Raw genomic sequence first — 22,218 nt, 5'->3', positions numbered from 1 at the left:
CAAGGAGCATACATTGGATTTCTCTCTCCCTCTGTCTCTGCCCCTCCCTGGCTTGCTCTCTCTCTTTCTTTAAAAACATAAATAAATAAACATTTTTTTTTTTTTAGTTTAAAGAAAATTAAAAAAAAAAAAAAAAACAGAACACTAATCCTGTCGGATCAGGACCCCACCCCAATGACCTCATTTAACCCGATTACCTCCTAAATTACCTATCTCTAAATATAAGCACATTAGATGTTGGGCTTCATTATAGGTATTTGGGGAGAACACTTTTCATAGCAAGAAATATAAAATCCATTTAGTCCGAATATTGTTTACACTATTTTGTGTTAGATTTCTGTCTCTTGCCTTTGAAATCATCTTAACTGACAATGCTTCCTGAGATATAATTAACTCTTGCTTAACAATCCTCAGAAAATTTGGACCAATCTATTGCAATGAACATATTGCTTTTCCACTTTTACCCACTAGACCTTGTTGATTTTTCATCTGTGTCAATCTAATAACTAAAACAAATATTTTTTAAAAAAAATATGGAGTTTTTATTGCATTCTAAGTTAGCAATTTACTTTGTTAATATTTTAGATGATAAGAAAAAAACATCCTTCAAGTGTTAGAAAGGTATTTTTAAAACCCTTGAAAGATATTTTCTGGAATAACAGTTATTAGGAAGTAAATTACTTTTTAAAATAATATGTTTCTGTATTTCAACACAATTCCCTAGTTTGTAACATTTTTCAGTAGAATAAAAGATTAATATGCCCAGACCATCTTTTAAAATATGTATTTAAGACTTGAATATTATGATCAATTAGCCTCAAATTGCTATAAAATAGTGACAATATTATCTCTTTTTACATTTGGCCAACTAGATTACCACCAGAGGATATTTCTTTGTCACTAGAAACCTGCTTTACAATATAACCTTATACCACACTGTGTTACATTTATTGAATTCTTTTTAATTTTCACTAAATGAGAATACCTAATGAGTTCCATGGTTTTTCATATTAAGAATACTTTCCATAATGACCATTTTATGAAGGTTAAAATCAAATTATTGAAATATCTCTCCCTAAGTTTCTGTGCTTCTCTTTTTTTATCCCTGTAGCTCATGTACTTGCTTTTTTATATTTCTTTTCATTTTTTTTTTCTATTTCCATTTGGAGGATTGTACTAAAGGGTGTTGAACCTTTCAGATCTTCTGGCATTATTATACAGCAGACTTTATTAAGAAATGAAAGCCCAATTATTCCTGTGTGCCCCCCCACCCATATCTATACTAAGAAGCAATATGAACTATTGTATAATATGAAAGAAAAAAGAAGATATGAAAGAAAGCAGTGAGACTAGTTTTTCTCTGACCAGAGTGCCACATAGTAGATTAAAGGATGCTCATACTTGATGTTGCCCATTAAGACCTGTGAGTTAAGAAATATATTAGGGAACAGCTAATTAGAACAGATAAGCCCAGAAATCCTAGTCGCTACTTAATAAAAGTTTATTTCTCACTCCCTTAATGTCCATTGGGCAAAAGAGAACCAGTGGAAAGAACAGGGTGCGTGCAGGGCACTGTTCCTTCAAGTAATGAAGACTGATGGGAATTTTGTCACTCTAAAGGTTTCTGGGATTATCAGTATGGACTAGGATTTTCTGACAGTCACAAAGGAATGAGTTTCAACAACGCTGGATAAATCTGTCAAGTATCTTTGTTTTTTTATAGTCCCTTAAAAAAAGAACTATAACTTACATTTTCAGTTTGGTTTATTAGAAATAAAAAAATTGTAAATAGTACCTTGCTATCGGGATTAAAATGCCAAATAGGACATCTGATATCAGAAACAATTATAGATTTTTAAATCAATTGAAGAACAAATCTCATTCATTTAATAAAAACTTATTGACAACTACTATATGCCATGAACTGAAATATATTTCACTAGGTTTCTAATATTTATTGGAGACTATTAAAATTTTATTAAAACTTTTTTTGCCTATTTTTGGCATCATCTTGGTTTCTCTTTACTGTTACTACTAACTTAATATGAATCAACATAGAAAGCATTTGCTGCAAATCCCTAAAGTATATATCTCCTCTTCTGAAGGAGGTGAAATTATAAACAAAATTTTGTACTGCCATTCTGCAGCATTATAAAAATGACACCTTTTATTTGAGTCATGAAATTTTGATCAGAAAGAATTTAGTTTCCTCGTGGGGAAATCTAACAAGTCGTCACTGCCTTGAACTGAATCACTATCATGTAGCTATTTTGGGAGAAATACTGTGAATTGTCGATTATTTAATAATAATACATTTTGCACTTGAGTTGTATTTAATTATTAAATGTAAATGAATTTTGGTATATGTAGTATTGTCTACAGCTGCAGACATTCTGAAGGAAATGGGTGATCAGATTTGTTGCTGGATTCGGTACAGGGATTTCATTTTATTTTATATTTTTTTAATGTTTATTTCTGAGACACAGAGAAAGAGAGAGTGTGAGCAGGGCGGGAGGTGGGGGGCGGGCAAACAGAGAGACACACACAAAGTCCTAAACAGGTTTCAGGCTCTGACCTGTCAAGACAGAATGGGGCTCGAACTCAGAAGCTGCGCCATGAGATTAGGACTTGAGCTAACGTTGGATGCCCACCCTACTGAGCCACCCAGGCTCCACTTGGCACAGGGATTTTAAAGTTGAATGTGTTTTTACATTTTAGCTGAAAAGAAATGGTGAGTCAAAGAAGTTAGGAGAAGGGGAGAACTTGGCAATTTAAGACTTTTGTAACCTAGACAACTTGAAGTCTCCATGTCTCAGCTCTCTTATCTTTTAAATAAGTATGTAACAGTGTACATGGTATATCATGTGTGATTGTGGTAACTAAATAATCCATGTAAAACACATAACATAGTGCTGGGTATATATTACGCAAAAGATGTTCATGTCTTTTATTATGAACTTTATTCATGAGTTCAGATTTGGCACAGTATATTGGAGGTGATATATCTCTTCTTTAAAATTCTCAAGTGTATGGCAATGAGAAAGAATGAAATCTGGCCATTTGCAGCAGTGTGGATGGAATTGGAGGGTATTATGCTAAGTGAAATAAGTCAGCTAGAGAAAGACAGATACGATATGTTTTCACTCATATGTGGATCTTCAGAAACGTAACAGAAGGCCATGGGGGAGGGTAAGGGGAAAAATAAAGTTACAGAGAGGAAGGGAGGCAAACCATAAGAGACTCTCATATAATGAGAACAAATTAAGTGTTGATGGGGGGAGAGGGGAAGAGGGTGATGGGCATTGAAGAGGGCACTTGTTGGGATGAGCACTCTATGGAAGAGGGTGTTGTATGGAAACCAATTTGAAAATAATTATATTAGAAAATTCTTAAGTGTAATGGTAGGACTGAAATTTAGATAAATGGATCCTTAGTCTTTACTTTTCACTACTATATTTTAACAGTTACAGTGTTAATCTGGGATACAACAATGGTAATAATTCAGACTAGAATTGGGTTTCATGACACTATTAGCATATTAAGCTGGGAAAATCTTTGTTACGGGGAAGGAGGGTGGCTTGTGTATTGTAGGGTGTTTACCAGCATCCTCCTAGATGTCCACCAAATGGTGAAACCAGTTGTTTCCAGACACTACCAAATATCTTCTGGAGTTGAGAACCAGTGAACTAGAGGGAAACATGTAGGAACTTCAAATATATAACGAAGTTTTAGGGTATAGAAGAATTGACTGATTCAGTATAACCCAGAAGGCAGAAGTAGCATTGACTGATAAAAGCTAGAAAGAAGTTAATAGAAGAACATTTTTATAGTTTGAGCTAGCTAAAAATACAATGCACTGACTTGTGAGTCAGCAGTTTCTCAACTTTGATGAGTGATTAGGGGCTGGATCACAGAGTTTGCTAGGAATTTCTTTCCTGAGAGGGCATCTGAAGTAAATCTATTAGATCACCTTTAATGATAAGATGCTCTCATTTGGGCAGGTATAATGATAAAGGTTTGGAAATCATTCCAGTTAAGGTTATAACTGAGGCCGTGAGGATAACTCAGCTCATTCTCTCTGAGAGTAAGAGAAGGTAACAGCATGCTGTGAACTAGGTTTTAGGGAATGTCCATAATTTAAAAGAGGGAACCTCTTTTTGTCTTTGAAAAACAATAATACAATTTATAACCCCCTAGCAAAACTTATCAAAAAGAAAAAAAGACCCAAATAAATAAAATCACAAATGAGACAGGAGAAATAATAACCAACACCACAAAAATAGAAAAAAACTGTGAGAGGATATTATGAAAAATTAGATGCCAATAAATTGGATAACCTGAAGAAAAAGAATAAATTCCTAGAAACATATAAACTACCAAAACTGAAACATGAAGAGATAGAAAACTTGAACAGACTGATAACCAGCAAAGAAATTGAATTAAATCTCTCCCAACAAACAAAAGTCAGGGCCATATGGCTTCACAGGAAAATTTGACCAAACATTTAAAGAAGAGCTAATACCTATTCTTCTCAAACTATTCCAAAAAATAGAAAAGAAAGGAAAACTTCCAAATTCATTCTCTAAAGCCAGAATTACCCTGATACAAAACCAGACAAAGATTCCACTAAAAAAGAAAATTATAGGCCAATATCTCTGGTGAAATGGATGCAGAAATTCTCAATAAAATGCTAGCAAACCGAATCCAGCTGTATATTAAAAGAATCATTCACCTCTGTGAAGTGGGATTTATTCCTGGGCTGTAAGGGTGGTTCAATATTTGCAAATCAATCAATGTGATACACCACATTGATAAAAGAAAGAAAAGGACCATGTATGATCCTTTCAATATGCAGACAAACATTTCACAAAATACAGCATCCATTCTTGATAAAATCCTTCAACAGAGTAGGGCTAAAGGGGACATACCTCAACATAATAAAGGCCATATATGAAAAGCCCACAGCTAATATCATCCCCAGTGTGGAAATATTGAGAGCTCTTCCATTAAGGTCAGGAACAAGACAAGGATGTCCACGGTCACCACATTTATCCAACATAGTACCGGAAGTCCTAGCCATAGCAGTCAGACAGCAGAAAGAAATAAAAAGCATCCAAATCAACAAGGAAGAATTAAAACTTTCACTATTTGAGATGACATGAGACTGTATGTAGAAAACCCGAAAGACTTCACCAAAAAATTGCCAGAACTGATAAATTCAGTGAAATTGCAGGATACAAAATCAACATACAGAAATCTGTTGTATTTCTGTATACCAGTAATAAAGCAGCAGAAAGAGAATTAAGGGAATTAATCCTATTTACAATTGCATCAAAAACCATATGGTATCTAGAAATAAACCTAACCAAAGAGGTAATAAACCTATACTCTGAAAACTATAAAATACTGATGAAAGAAATTTAAGATGACACAAAGAAATGGAAAAACGTTCCATGCTCATGGATTAGAAGAACAAATATTGTTAAAATGGCTAGATTACCCAAAGCAATCTATATGCTTAATGCAATCCCTATCAAAATACAACAGCATCTTCATAAAGTTAGAACAACAATCCTAAAATTTGTATGGAAGCACAAAGACCCCAAATAGCCAAAGCAGCCTTGAAAAGGAAAAGCAAAGCTGTAGGCATCACAGTTCTGGACTTCTAGTTATATTACAAAACTCTAGTATGATCAAAATTGTATGGTATTGCCACAAAAATAGACACATCTATCAATGGAACAGAATAGAAAATCCAAAAATCAACCTGCAACTATATAGTCAATTAGTCTTTGACAAAGGAGGAAAGAATATCTGAAGGAAAAAAAAAGGAGTCTTTTCAACAAATAGTGTTGGGAAAACTGGACAGCAACATGTAAGAAAATGAAACTGGACCACTCTCATACACAAACACAAATAAAAATTTTAAATGGATGAAAGATCTAAATGTGAGATAGGAAACCATAAAAGTCCTAGAGGACACAAGAGTAACCTCTTTGACATTGGCGATAGCAACTTATTAGATATACCTTCTTAGAAAAGGGAAACAAAAACAAAAATAAACTGTTAGGACTTTATCAAAATAAAAAGTTTCTGTGCTGTGAAAGGAATGAATCAATCAGTAAAACTAAAAGGCAACCTATGGAATGGGAAAAGATATTTGCAAATGACATATCTAAAAAAGAGTTAGTATCTAAAATATATAAAGATCTGATACAACTCAGCACCCCCCAAAAAATAATAATCTAATTAAAAATGGGAAGACATAGACATTTTTTCCAAAGAATATATATATATGGCCAACAGACACATGAAAAGATGCTTAATATTATTATCATCAGGGACATACAAATCAAAACTACAATGAAATATCACCTCATACCAGTCAAGATGGCTAAAATTAACAACACAAGAAATAATAGATGTTAGTGAAGATGTGGAGAAAAGGGAACCCTTTTATGCTGTTGATGGGAATGCAAACTGCAAGTTAAAAATAGAACTGCCCTGTGATCCAGCAATTGTGCTACTAGGTATTTGCCCAAAGAATACAAAAATACTAATTTGAAGGCATACGTGCACCCCAATATTTGTAGCAGCATTATCTACAATAGCCAAATTGTGGAAAAGGCCCAAATTTCCATTGATTAATGATTGGATAAAGAAGATGTATATATATAACCACTTTGAGCAAAGTATCCTCTAGAATGTTGACTATTTTATAAACATTAATCATTATTAATAGTAACAATTTTTTTAATAAATTTTTTTTAATGTTTTATTTATTTCTAGGAGAGAGAGACAGCGTGAGCAGGGGAGGGTCAGAGAGAGAGGGAGTCACAGACTGAAACAGGCTCCAGGCTCTGAGCTGGCAGTCAGCACAGAGCCCGACGCGGGGCTCGAACCCACGAACCGCGAGATCATGACCTAAGCGAAAGTCGGACGCTTAACCGACTAAGCCACCCAGGCGCCCCTATTAATAGTAACAATTTTATTAGATATAAGCCAGATGTCAGATTACAAGGAACTAAATAAGACTAGGTTATGAGGAAATTGACATAGAGGTGACTACCTTGATCACTTAATAAACTAGAAGAAATGATAGGGTCAATAAAATGGGGTCGTTTTATTTTTCGGGAGACATGGGACTTGGGCACTTTTGGAAATTAAAATTAAGATGAAATAGAGTGTATAAATATTAGGGACAAGATAATTACTAAAACGAAAAGGCACCTCAGTGGTTAAAAAATAAGCATCACAGGCTTTTTTCTCTACTTCTTTTTTTATCCACTTTATTTGATACTGGATACCAGATTAGAGAATGGAAATGGAAATAACAACTCTTGTGAGATTGTGTGCTAGATCAGAGTTCCTGACAGATGGGGAGGAGAGAGTCTGAGGCTTACAGAGGTGGATTTGAATTTTGACTCTACCACTTATTTCCTCTGGGACTATCAGTAATTTATTTTGAACTTTCTGAGCATTGGGTTTTTCTTTTTAAAAATAGGAATCATATATTCCATCCAGAAGTGTTCTTATAAAACTAAATCCAAGCATCACTGTGATGTATTTAGCACATTATCAGGAATGTGTTCAGCCCTCAAAGGATATGTGCTAGAATTGCCATTGTTCTCATCATTGAATGGTATTCTAAGATCTTCTCTTCAAGGGAAACAGGGAGAAAAAATATGGAATTAACAAGAGTAGAAAGTGTTAAGATTTACACAGCTTATGAGTGAATTGATTGAAGACTACAAGGATTATCAATTAAGAATGAAGATCGGGTTTTTGTAGTGACCAGTAACCAGTGAATTTGTAGTGGCCCAGGTCTACTCACCTCTGGGTGTTTTCACAGAGCAAAGGGAGAGAAAACAGTGCTACATGGTTGGAACCAATTAGATTCACATAATTCTGTTACTTTAGATTTGTTAGTCTCAAACCACTGCTAACAAAGTATCCTACATTTTCAAAGCTTATGGCTGTATTGTAACCTAATGTGTATAAGCCATATGTATAAACACTGTGACTGAATTGTTTCTTAGTGTAAATATTAGCATATGGCAGTTTCTCAACTTTAGCACAACTGACAAGTTGGACTGGATACCTCCTTGTTGTTGGGACAGTTCTGTTCATTGCAGGATGTTTAGCCATATCCCTAGCTCTACTTACCTGATGCCAAGTTGCACCCCTATCAGTGTTGTGCTTATCACACGTGTCTCTAGACATTGCCAGATTGCCCTAGGGGTAAGCAGGGAGCAAAACTGTTTTCAGTCAAGAACCACTGGAATATGCTCATATCTAAAATAGTTGCTAATACCGATAAAGTGAATGAACCTGTGAAATATAAATTTATAAAGTTGCCAGTTTTTATGACTCAATAGCAATTTTAAATAGATTTCTGTTGCTTTGTAAGACCAACAGAGTTATAAATTTACATTCCTTCTGACAGAGAAAATCATAAAGATAGACTATACTGTATAACAAGGAATATAAATAATTACTGTACACTTTGATTTTTCTTGAGAGCATTTTAAACATGGCTAATATATCCATTTTTGCTGTAAGTATTTACCAAGGTGGAGTGGTTAGTTCTATATATTTTTAAATTCTGTATATCTTCTTTCATTACATATTTCTGATGTTTTAAGCAAAAGTGTATTTGTGTTTTATTTTCCAGTTGTTTTTTATCTTTATTGCTGGTGGCTGCAGTGGTATGGAAGATCAAACAAACATGTTGGGCATCTCGACGGAGAGAGGTACCAGTGATATTACTTAATCTTTTGTTTAAAGATTTCAGTAAACATGAATCACTTTTACTTAATTAGCATGTGCCTCTTAAATACACAGTTTCAAATCAACTTTACTTACTAAGATTGAACAAATCCATCTAGAATTTTTAAGCTTTAGAGCAACTTTTACCACTATCATTTTGTCAGTATCTGTAGAAACATTGTTTAGTTGTAAACAGTTATTGTAAATAGTGTTAGAATTCATATTGAATATATATATTAATACTATTCACTAAACAATTTGCAGTTTCTTTAAGTAGTTATAAAAACTATTTATTTTTATAAAAATCTCTGTTAGAATTTAAAAGAAAATTCTCAGTGATAAATATTTTTGGTTTTATCTCCTAGAGATTTTTAAGAATCAAATCTTTACCATTTCATGATTATCTCATAATTCTAGTATGTTTGAAGTATACCTCAATTTGATACTTTCTGTGTCAGGATTAATCATGTATGTTCCCTGTAATCCTAAAATAGATAAAAACAGTAGTACTTTTGCAGAACAACGAATGATACAAATATATTAGACAGTTTCTTAACTTTGTGTATATTAATTACTTGAAAGGAACAAAAAATATAGCAAACTGAGGGACACAAATGTGAAATAGGTTTATTGTTTTAGACTTATATAATGAAAAAGTAAGTTTCTTTTTTTATTATAGTCTATTATATTCTATTATAGTATTATAGTCTATTAGTATTAATATGGATATGCTGTTATTAGTTTTATTAGTGTTCTACTTGTTGCATTTGCCAGTATATTTTTGCAATAATATAATGCAGTGGTATAATTGTTTGCCATCTTTTTTCCATATAACAAAATAATATATGTAAAGAGTTGAAGCTAATCCAGAATATTCTAAGTTACATAATTAGTGAATGCCATGAGTTGTTCTTAATTATTCTTCAATTTTCAAACATCCATTAAAATTCAGAGCCTAAGTATAATATGTTTTCAAACTTGATAGCCCTCCCCCAGAAATAAATTATTCATCTAGATCATTTCTGTCTCTGATTTTCTGTAAATGGTCAAAGCAACATTAATGAGAATATACTAGGTATGACCCTGTGATAAAAGTAATCCAATTGAAAAGGGTCTTATTAAATATAAATACAGAAATATTTGGCAAGAAGTAGGATTCTGCATGAAGATAAAAAGTCTTCTACACATGTTAAACCCTCTGTTAGGTGCAATTATAAATTTAAGAAAGAAGAAACAATTGGTAGGTAGGCAATATGAGGCCTTCTATAATGGCATAGGGCAAATGACAATTTATGCTTCTAATCATTAGAAAAGAAGTCAAGATCAATCAAGGAGTCTGGGTTCCACCTCATTATGACTAACTATGTTTAAGTATCTGATTTCTAAAATTGATTAAATGCAACTCCATAAATGTAGCATTGTGAAAAGATCAGTGTTCGACTCTGTCATTAACTATTTTCTCATTATGGTAAGTGTCCTAATTGAATTTCCTTTCCTGTAAAGGGAAGGGATTGTACTATATAACTAATTCTTCAAGCTCTGGATATACTTATATGTAATAACTAAAGTTTAGAATCACTATTAAATATTTGAGAAAACTAATGTGAATAGTTCATTTACCTATAAAAACTTTCACATTTCTCAAAATGAGTAATTGCTTTTGGTTAATACAATGTTTTGGTAAATAATGTTTTTGCATTTTAGAAGTTCTGGCAAACTGATTTTAAACTTTAATTTTAATAATAAAAATATAAATTTATCTTTTTATTGGAAGTCAAAATCTTTCAGAATATATGTTGCACATTGAAAAAACAAGGGAGAAATAGGAAGGTTAGAGAACACTGGGCCAGTTCCCATTTGCACTTCTAAATGTTATCATGTCCTCTTGATAGCCTTCAATATAATGCCCCTCTTTCTAGAACTCGTCTGGGTAGTGAGTCTTATAATAATAAAATTTGCTACTTCTACTGAGATACACGATTTATCTTGTTCAGATGTCATGTGATGTTTACAATATCATGTGTTAAAATTGAGGTGTTTTCTCAAATTTAATTTTTATTAGATCCTTTAAATAGATAATTCTAAATGTCTTAGAAACCATTTACATGTTGATGCACAAAGGTATCATTTTGAAGACTAATAGAGCTCTTTATGTTATTAAAAGTTTGTCATTTTGGTCTTAGAGACCAAAAGACTTTTAACTACACTATTTGTAGCTAATATAATAACCCCACTTATAGACTGTATTTGGATGAAGTTAAAAATGTGTTTTTATTTGATCCTTTCTCTATTCAGTTTTAACTGTTAAATTCACTCTCATATTCTCAAAAGGGATGTTTCCTTTATGAGGATATGTCACTTTCTCTGAAACATTAAGACATCAACTGCTGTAAGCCTCAGAAGACTATGATTAATTAGTACAATGGCAATTTATTTGTAATGGTAAATGAAAATTATTTGAAGGATTCTCCCTTCTGAATATTTCTGTGATTTTGTTAGAGGAATTATACACTACTTGTTTTTCCAAATATTAGGACTGGTTTAAAATGAAAATATCTTGAGGCACCTGGGTGGCTCAGTTGGTGGAGCATCTGACTTTGGCTCAGGTCATGATCTCACAGTTCATGTGTTCAAGCTCCACATTGGGCTTTGCACTGACAGCCCAGAGCCTTCTTTGGCTTCTCTGTCTCCCTCTCTTTCTGCCCCTCCCCCGCTCATGCTCTCTCTCAAAAATAAACATTAAAAATTTTTAAACTAAAATTTAAATGAAACTATCTTTGGATTATTTTAATATATTGTTTAATTCAACCTGACATGCTGCTTTAAAAAAAAAAAACTATTCAAAGCTTTGGTTTTTCATAAACACATCCATATTTTTTTTTGTGGTATAATTTCAATAAGAGAAGTCTATTATTACTATTTCTTATACATTTTTTAATGTTTATTCATTTTTTGAGAGAGAGAGAGAGAGCGTGAGAGCGCGCGCGAGTACGAGCATGGGAGGGGCAGAGAGAGAGGGAGACACAGAATCCGAAGCAGGCTCCAGGCTCTGAGCTGTCAGCACAAAACTCGATGGCAGGGCTTGAACTCAGAGACCATGAGATGGTAACCTGAGCCAAACACTTAACTGACTGAGCCACTCAGGCTCCCCAAAATCTATTATTAATGTAACACTTTTTGAATAACACCCCTGTCTATTCAGGGGCTCTAGAAAACACAAAAGCACAACTACAAAGCTATATTCAGTTTAATATATCTTTTCATTTAGGAACTTCACATTCATTTCTATGATAACCTTGTTAAGGATCCTTATTATTAAGGATATGAACATTTTTAGGTGGGTGGGGTGCCATGTTAATGAATGGAAACAATATGAGGATATTGATCAGTGTAAATGTTATAATATACTATAAAGGTAGGTTCATTTTTTTTATAGCTTATGATTATTACAGAGGTATTGAAAAATTTAGTTTCAATGGTACATTCAATTTTAGATAAATACTCATTACATTATATATATACATTTGTTAGGAACAAGTATATGTTAAATGAAGGCTATTGAAATAGTCATGCTTAATAATCTTCATTTTTAAACTAAAATTTGAGGTTTTAATAGGTATCATAAGGCAGAAACCTATCGAAGCATTGTAATCACTCCTTGCATTGAAGATATTTAATGTTACATTTGACGAACATGAGTGAAAATATCCTGCATATCTTAATATTTACAAGATTTTTTTTTCAGTTGGAAACATTTTTTCCAACATATTTTGAGTAGTAATTGTAGTTTGCCTCTGTTAAAGTCTAACTGTAAAATCCATGGAATAATAGATCCCATAGGCAAATGTAAAGTTATTTCTAATCAACTTTACCTTCTTTAATTCTCTTAAACTTATAACTCTTTAAAAGTTTTAAACAAATATTAATATGGAGCTTTACCACATTATTTGCTTATCTTTCATAGTCAAATATGCTCTTCTAATGCTTAAAAATCAGTAAGAAAAAACACTGCCTAGGATAAGACAAGGCCCACTGAGTGACTGACTTTGTGTTCATGATGCATTACTTTCCTTCATATTTCATAATCATTCTTGATAAAACCTAGATTTGAATTTAGCATTATAAACCTATTTTTGAGTTAAAATATACTAAAATCCAGAAGTGACTCTGAGTAACAAGCTACTTTTCTAGAGGTAAATGCATTGTCTTTCCTTCAATATCTAATTATTTTGGGACACAAAAATAGAATAAATGATAGTATCCTTAAATTATACTTTACTGAGTTCATGTCATGGTAAAATAATTAATGATAAAATATTCTCTGAGATGCTAAATTTGTGGTAAATTGATTCTTATTATTAATGCAATGTAGGAGTGTTTTACAAAATGAATTGTTCTACCTCCTTAGACATCCAGCTTATTTAGTGAGAGAGGAGTGGGCATAGCAGAGAGAGTAACAAGAAAATGTTATTTTGGGGGGAGAAATGAAAACAAATTGATTAGGTAACGTATGCACCTTCTTACAGAATTTTTTAGCACTTTGAGAATCTGTATTTTATATAATGTTAGACATTTTAATATCTAAATAAAGCTTCCATAAAACATATTATTTTGTCAAAAAAGCAAGGTTTTTTTTAAAACATAAATCATGCACTCAAATAACTGTCTTTCTTTCCACTTAATGGCCTTAGTGTTAACTTACTTTTTATCATTTTCTCTTATTGATTTTCAAAATGTAATGATTCCCTTGCTTTAATTCTTTCCACTTTTTCTTCCAAGACTAGAAATTACAGTTGTTCAGCATGCCTATTTATATTATCATAGTTTTTAAAATTAGCCTAAGTCTACATAAAAATATAACTTGAATTGAGAAGTCAGATATGTATGGGAGAGTAAGATTTGAAAGTTAACTGATTCTTTCCCTGCACACCTGTTGCCAAAAATCTTATTGTAGATATAGTGCTTTCATTTTGTCAGTTCAGCAAAGACGTATTAATCTCTTGCAATATTCCAGACAGATTGATAAATACTGCAGATATAAAGAAAAGGACATGGACCCTATAATTTGGGGAATTCATAGTTATAAAATTTTCAGTAAGATACACATATATGTACACGATCTCAAAGGAACATTTCACTTTGTTGCGGTGCCACCTTGACGGGGTGAGATGCTATATTAAACAGTTTTCTGGATTGAGATTAGTAATGGAAGTAAAAATAAACTGTTGCATAACTGTACATAGAATTAATTTCTAAAAGAATAACATAAAAACTTTTAGCATTGAACAGTGCATTTATTAATACAATATAAAATTGCATAAAATTAAAATTTTCATTTGTTATATGTTATTATCTCGAATTTAGACCCAGTTGTTTATGATGAAGACATGGCCAGGAATACTGAATTTCTGTCAATAAATTTTAATCTGATTCATCATAAAATCTTATACATCTAATACACACCTTTGTGTCTGTTTATGTATGTCTCCAGTGTATATGTGTAGGTGTTTTTATACTAAAAAAACTCATTGTTCTTCTAAAATTCAAATTTAACTGAACATTCAGTGTTTTTATTGCCCAATCTGGCAACCCGGTTTCCAGTACAAACATTCACCCTGGAACTGAGGGGTAGGTTCAATGGTACAAAATTCACATGGATGGATGGAGAGAGAGAGAGAGAGAGAGAGAGAAAAGGAGAAATAATTCTCCAAAGTTAAATGTTGATTTGTTTTCAAAACAAGTGGGAGTTTTACTGGGCAAACAAAAATAGAAAATGTTTACTTTGGGTATTACCCTTCAAAATCAAAGGAAAAACTCTTGACTTAACAAATAGATTTATAGGGATATATCCTAAAAATATAAGCTTGCCTACGTTTTCAAAATACATTCATACAAAGATATTTATAGAGTTTTTTTGGTATGTCAACAATTTCATGTCATTCAGAAAGCTTCTTGAAATGATTCCATTTTCTAATAATGGGATATTATGTAACTAAAAACTAAGAAGGAGAGGGGCGCCTGAGTGGCTCAGTCGGTTAAGTGTCTGACTTCGGCTCAGGTCATGATCTCACGATTCGTGGTTTCGAGCCCCACATTGGGCTCTGTGCTGACAGCTAGCTCTGAGCCTGGAGCCTGCTTTAGATTCTGTGTCTCCCTCTCTCTGCCCCTCCCCATCCTCATACTCTCTCTCTCTCTAAAAATGAATAAATCTTAAAAAATAAAAAGAATAGAATTACTTAGAAATTTTATTGTGTGTCATTCACATACATACATTGAAAGGAAAGTAGAAGCAAAATAAATTGGTAAGGTATTAATAAAACTTGTTCATATTCATGGTTCAGTTTTGTTATAAATCACTTTTGATTCAAGTAAAAATGTTTTGTTTCATATAGTATCATTGACTGAATAATCAAGTTTGTGTCTGTGCAGGCCATGATGTATATATTATAACTGCCAGCTGGCCAGTAGTGATTGTATGATTTCACTGGTTGTAAGAAACATGTTTCAGAGATGCTTAGATGGGAAAACAAATGTGTCTTAGAATTAAAATGTGGTAGGCCCTACTTTATAAGGTTTTTAGTACTAAGTAAGTTAATGCACACTAAGTGCTCACCACACTGCCTTTTTCCTTACTGGAATTCAACAAATGTTAGCTGTTATTGGTATGTGATATAAATAATGATTAACATTTTATTATGGATTAATATTAGTAACAGCAACTCCTGTACATCTTAGATTCTTGTCCTCCTCCATGTACACTCTAACACAGTTGTTCTCAATTCAGTAGGTCCTTTAGAAACACCTGTTGATCTTAAAAAATTATATGTATATATCCTTGAGAGCCACTCCACAGTTCCACCCTCTATAGACCTACAAATCAAAATTCTGTGAAGCTGAGCTTTATGAGTCTATTTCTAGAGTCTACAATAGATTCTATTATGCACCATTAGGATTGAAACTCGGCTTTGGCTTTTACTCTTAGAGAGATGGAAAATCTTTGAAGGGTTTTCAACAGAGGAGTTAAGTGGTTTGAGTTTAAAAGATATGATTTGAAATGGATAATTCTGCTGTGTGTTGAGACTAGACTAAGATAAACAATTGTGGACATAGGGAGACAGGTAAGGAGGTTACCATCCTACCCGATAAGCAATGATGATTGCTTAAATGAAGAGGTCGCAATGGGTATAGCAAGAAGTGATCAGATTTTGAATATGTTTTGAAGTAACAGGATTGGTAGATGGGGAGGTGTGAGAAAGAATTAAACCAATCACGACTTCAAAAGAATATAAACCAAGCATGACTAGAAGATTTGCCTGAACAACTGTAGGGATAAAATTGCCATCAATGGAAATGGGGTTGATGGAAAGTAAAATTGGTTTGGGGAAAGGAATTCAATTTTTACATGTTAAATTTGAGACATCTATTGGACATCCAATTAGATCAGTCAGGGAAGTAGGTGGCTCTGGCAAGAGGAAAAGGTGTAAGCAGGAGATATAAATTTGGGAGTCCCAGTGCATCAGTGATATTTAAAGCCTTGGGAGTGGTGGTATTCCCCAAAGAGGAGGGTTAAACCCTCAAGTATTCAAACTTAGTGTTATGAATTGAATATACCCTCTCCCAAATTCGTATGTTGAGGCCCTAAACCCCAAGGTTGTGGTATTTGGAAGTGAGGCCTTTAGGAGGTATTTGGGCTTCCATGATGTTGGTACTCTCATATAGAAATAATGCCATTATGATGAGAAACAGAGAAAGAGTGCTTTCTCTCTGACAGTACACAAGGAAGAAGTCATATGAGCACACAGCAAAATAGTAGCTGTCGGAAAGCCAGGAATATGGCCCTCCAACAACCACATCTGCCAGCACCTCTGTCTTGGACTTCCTAGCCTTTAGAACTATGAGAAATAAATGTATCCTGTTTAAGTCATTCAGTTTATGGTATTTTGTTGTAGCAGCCTGAGCTAAGATACTCAAGAAATCAGAGAGAAGACAAAATCAGCAAAGAATACTGCAAAGTTGCAAAAAAGAGCTAAGTAAATATGAGCTCCTGGAAGCTGAGAAAACCCTCAGCTGTGTAAAAGAGTAGAGAGTTTAATTTTATCCAGGGGAAGAAGTTTGAAACAAACTCTGGAGAACTTCAAGGCTAATGGCTTCCTTGGGGGGTGGGGAATGGTGACTGTGTTGCTAAGCAATGCACAGGAGTCTGACAGCTCCACCATAAATCAGCTAGAAGTTTTCCAGAAAGATCCAGTGATAGGAGAAGTTAAGATTTCCCCTGAGGTTGTAAAAAAATGTCAAACACTAGTTTCAAATATTACCCCTACAATGGACCCAAAATTAATTGAATCAATTTAGGGACCAAGTTAAACTTTAGCACGTTATCAAAAGCAATAGAGTAATCAGTTATCAACTCATGGAGGCTAAGAGCTGGGTGTGATACCAAAGAAGGCAGGTGGCTTCATAGAAAGATCTCACATAGACGCAATGAGAGCCCTGATAGAAACCATTCATCTCACATGACAGTGCACATCCCCAAAGCTGCACCCTCTGAGGAACTTCACAGGCTACATTGGAGAGAAAATAGACTTCACTAAAATATCCCCACCAAGTCCCTAAACAAATAAGAATATGAAAACAAAACTTGTGGAGGAGGGTTCACTATACAGAATTGTTACGTTCTATTACAGAAAACAGTATTGCTGTTATGATAGTATTCCTGTTCTCCTGGCTCCTTCACACTCATTTTGTGTGACCAATTTGTTCCTGTACCTTTTATTCCTCCTTTGTTTTCTAGACACATGTTTTCCATTTCCCAAGTAATTTGATATCATAAAATTTTATTCTAATGGTAGAAGAGATTTTTAGAAGTCATTCTCCACCCTGTTGGAAGTAAACCTGGGCAGATTGCTATCAAATTAAGCATCAACTTTGTTCCTTTTACATTTTTGCATATTGTCTTAATATCTGTTTTTAATATGGGATATATCTATGCTTCAAAATTTAAAATGTGTACCCCTGTTACCTAGTCACTCACTTTTCTCCTCCTCAGAATCAATGTTAACAAGTTGTGTGTGTGTGTGTGTGTGTGTGTGTGTGTGTATTCTCTTGAAATTATTTGGTAACATACACCAGTAAATATGAACATGCTTTCTTTTTCCGCATTGCTTCCTCTAATGGTAGCATATTATATACAACCAGTCTGGCAGATTTTAGCATAACTTTTCAAGTCTAATATATTCTTATAATTCTTAATTAAATATTTCATGTCATTGAGCAGTGAAAACGTATAAATTAACTTTTACATGATACATCACATTTTGACTATTTTTAGACCTTTTTTCTATTCCATTTATTTCTAAGGTGCAGTCATACATTTAGAACATTCTTTTCTTTTTCTTTTTTTCTTTTTTCTTTTATTTTTGGGAGGGAGAGACACACACAGAGTGTCAGCAGGGGAGGGGCAGAGAGAGACAGAGACACAGAATACAAAGCAGGCTCCAGGCTCTGAGTTGTCAGCACAGAGCCTGATGCGGGGCTCTAACTCAGGAACCACAAAATCATGACCTGAGCCGAAGTCGCTTAACTGACTGAGCCACCCAGGTGCCCCTAGAATATTCTTTCAAAGAGATTTTTGTAAGAATTCCAGGATACTATTCTAGCTAGGCAACTCTGAGAAATAATTCTTAAAACCACACTCCAATGGACTCATGGCTCTTGTTAAAACTTATAAGTCTTATAAGAAAAATTACTGAGTTATTTTAGTAAGAAATTTAAGACACATCAAGCTAAATCATAATCTTAGAGTTTCACTCATGTGTAGAATTTAAGAAACAAAATGAACAAATAAATGAAAAAAGAGACAAACTAGATTCTTAGGTATAGTGAACACACTGGTGGTTATCAAAAGGGAGGGGTTAGGAGGATCAGTAAAATAGTTGAAGGGGATTAAGAGTTCACTTATCATGATGAGCACTGAGTAATGTATTGAATTGTTGAATCACTCTATTGTACACCTAAAACTAATGTAACACTGTCTGTGAATTATACTGGAATTTAAAAAATAAAAATAAATCCCAAGTTATTATTGTAAAAGAACACGAGTTTCAATAAAATATAGGTTAGCAAGATCTGACTTAGTCTATTTCTTTTAAAGTGCCTCACTAAAATTTTTAACTTCTTATTTCTTCTTAGTACATCCTAAAGTTCTGACATTATGGACTCTAGTAAGCTTTATAATTGGAATACTGTCTTTGACTTTCAAAAACCATACATAATTAAATAATTCTACATAAGGCCCATAGTTTCCTACTCAAAGTATAACATTAGAAGAATAAGGTCATAAAATACAGTAAGTAAGTAGGTAATGCTGATTGTGTGTGCAGGAATCCTGCTTTGGAGCTCTAACATAGACTCCTATATGCTTCCTCAGAACCGAGGGCCTCAGTACATTATTAACCAATTCACACTAGTTCCTGAACCATACTCCAATTACTGGCAGCTGAAATCCCGTTTTGGAGATGACATGGTAAATGATGTACTTGCCTATCAGCTAGGTTGTGCAAAATGTATTTCTCAAGAACACCTTATTTGCCTAACATACATTGCTTAGGAACTACCCAGTATTGGGTAAACCACTCTGTTGTGTTTAATTTAAAACTGAAAAGTTTGGGGCACTTGGGTGGCTCAGTTGGTTAAATGGCCGACTTCCACTCAGGTCATGATCTCACAGTTCCTGAGTTTGAGCCCCACACAGCTTTTGAGTTTGAGCCCCACGCTGGGCTCTGTGCTGATAGCTCAGAGCTTGGAGCCAGCTTCAGATTCTGTGTCTCCCTCTCCCTCTGCCCCTCCTTTGCTCATGCTCTGCCTGCCTCTCTCTCTCTCTCTCTCTCTTTCTCAAAAATATTAAAACAACTTTTTTAAACTGAAAAGTTCATACATTGTTAAGATTGAATGTAGAGTCGTGTTGTGGCTCATAACTTATGTAGGTGGATGATGATTGTTCAGAATATTATTATCTTGGATCATAGTTTTGTAATCTTAATATTTCACAAATTAGAGTTAATGCTTTTTTAAGGCTGCTAACCTGTTTTTTCTTTAGTATGTATAGTAAAGTGGATTACTGTGTTTTAATACATCTTTTCGATGTATTGGGGCAATTTTTTTCCAGATGAAAACATCTCATTTTGTTTTAGAGATTAATTCATAATTAGGATTTGCCTAATTAAATTTGTTTTCCATTTAATTTTGATGGGTCTATTTTATCAAGAAAAATATATAGTAATTGAAAGTATATATTAGATGAATCAGTTAGAGATGCCTTGAGTGCCAATAACCTATTAAAAGATCAAAAAAAATTTTTTAAATGTTTTTATTTATTTCTAGGAGACAGAGAGAGAGAGAGAGACAGCGTGAGCAGGGGAGGGTCAGAGAGAGAGGGAATCACAGACTCTGAAACAGGCTCCAGGCTCCGAGCTGGCAGTCAGCACAGAGCCCGACGCGGGGCTCGAACACACGAACCGTGAGATCATGACCTAAGTGAAAGTCGGACGCTTAACCGACTAAGCCACCCAGGCGCCCCTAAAAGATCAAAAATTTTTAAGAATCATTTCTCTTTGATGTCTCTGTTGATAGTTTTTGTCTGTTTTTAATTTAAAAGTATAATCATATATTGATTCAAATTCTATATTTAGGTGTAATTTTAGATCAGTATAAGAACACATTTTTTCCTTATTTTGTTAAGACTTACTCATTTTTTACATCTCCTAATTAGCAAATTACCTGCTCATTAGTGAATAACTAGAAGGTATTTTAATAACAGTAAGTTTAATTAGGATGGTGAAAACCAAATAAATTCTCCAGAAAGTTCTTGCAATGAGAATAATGCATACATAATAAGTAACAACCACAATGTCTGTGATTCCTTTTGTTTAACCTTTATAAAACCTTTATAGTCTTGCTACCTGATGAGTGAAATATTTGGTGGCAGCTTGAGTACTATCATCCTTTATCTAGTTGTTACTCTACTTAATATGCCTCATTATTGTGCCTTGAATTACTTTTTATTTTTTGTAAGATAAATGTTTGATTTCAAATGAAGGTGACTTTGATGTTCAAAGCTGGCAGTTAATGATAACAGTGGAATAACTTTTTATGTGTGTAGTACATAGACTCACGTCTGGCAGAGGTTATTGTCATACATAGTAAGTGACCGGCATATTTTTTGCTGCCTATTAAATCTTGGTGATACGTGTTATTTCAGCTAGAGGAAAAAAAAAATATTATGGTAAGTACTTCTTGATATTGAAGTTTACAAGAAATAGAACAAATTCTAATTAGCTTTACCTTTTTCTCATTGCCAAAAATTTAATAATGAATGTGAACTTAATCTGAGTACAGGAGCGTTAAACAAAATAAACCATATCCATTGAATATATGATATCCAACTGCTAAAATCATGTTCCAGCTTTTATTGTATTAAAGATTTTAAATTCTAGAAATATCACTTTTTGGTAACTATTTTCAGTTAGTATTGATCATAAAGACATTGATAATATCTGTAAGGACTGGATGTTACCCTAAATTTCTTCACCAGAATTTAGATCTTAAATATAAAGGCTTCAGCAAGTTCTCAATGTTTGGCCAAATCTTAGATTTTATCTTTTCAAAAATATGATCTGGTGGGGAAGAAAGCAAATGTAGACTGTTTTGAACAGTATTTTAAAATTTATTTTGCTGTTCAAGTTTTTAATTAAATTTAATTTTTAGATAAGTAATATTCAAAACTAGAACAAAATAGACTTCTGGGGAAGATGATGGAGTAGGAAGACCCTAAACTCACCTAGGCCTAGGCCCATGGGTATAACTAGAGAATACTCACATGAGTGCAGGTAGCCCAGAAAAATGACTCTAAGACTGGCAGAAGCTGCACTGAAAAAGTTATGAAGGCCAGAGAACGGGTAGGGAGCTAATCTCCATGGTACTGTCCGCTGGCAGGTGGGAGCATCAAGCAGGGGGAGTTCTGAGAAACAGACTATCAGACTGGGGAGCCTGCGAGGGGAAGAGAAAACCCCATAGCATTTGGCTTTGAAAATCAGGGGCTGAATTTCCTAAATTCTCATAATCTGAGGCACTTAAAGCCAGGAACTTTAAAAAACAGCAGGTTCAGCTCTGAGAGAGCCCAATGAGGGAGTGGAGAGGAAGTGGGAGGAAGCTGAGTCTCCACCCTTTAAAGAGATAGCACAACAAACCTTGTGCAGAAATATAGCTTAAAAGCAGCAGTTTGAAGGGTGCCTGGGGCAAACTGGAGGGAGAGTTAGTTACTAATCTTAGAGTTCCCTGAGGGCCTTCTTCAGAAACAAAGGCAATTGGCTGGCACCATTTCCGTCCCTGCCCCCCAGGGTAATCACAAGGCTACTTGCTGGAACCAGTGCATTCACCACCTAACTTGCCTAA

The 22,218-nt window shown here is 33.9% G+C and overlaps 1 protein-coding gene across 1 annotated transcript in view; it reads left to right on the top strand.

Moving 5' to 3' along the window:
• Window positions 1-22,218, top strand: part of ATRNL1 (attractin like 1) — a 767,076-nt gene that overhangs the window by 359,764 nt on the left and 385,094 nt on the right. The window contains exon 26 of the mRNA XM_077779526.1: window positions 8,675-8,753. Within this exon, the coding sequence (XP_077635652.1) occupies window positions 8,675-8,753 (79 nt within the window). The remainder of the gene's footprint in view (window positions 1-8,674; window positions 8,754-22,218) is intronic.

Source organism: Crocuta crocuta, unplaced genomic scaffold (genome assembly GCF_008692635.1).
Source record: "Crocuta crocuta isolate KB4526 unplaced genomic scaffold, BGI_CrCroc_1.0 scaffold138, whole genome shotgun sequence".
NCBI classification, from domain to species: domain Eukaryota; kingdom Metazoa; phylum Chordata; class Mammalia; order Carnivora; family Hyaenidae; genus Crocuta; species Crocuta crocuta.
This window is presented reverse-complemented; position numbering and strand designations above follow the sequence as displayed.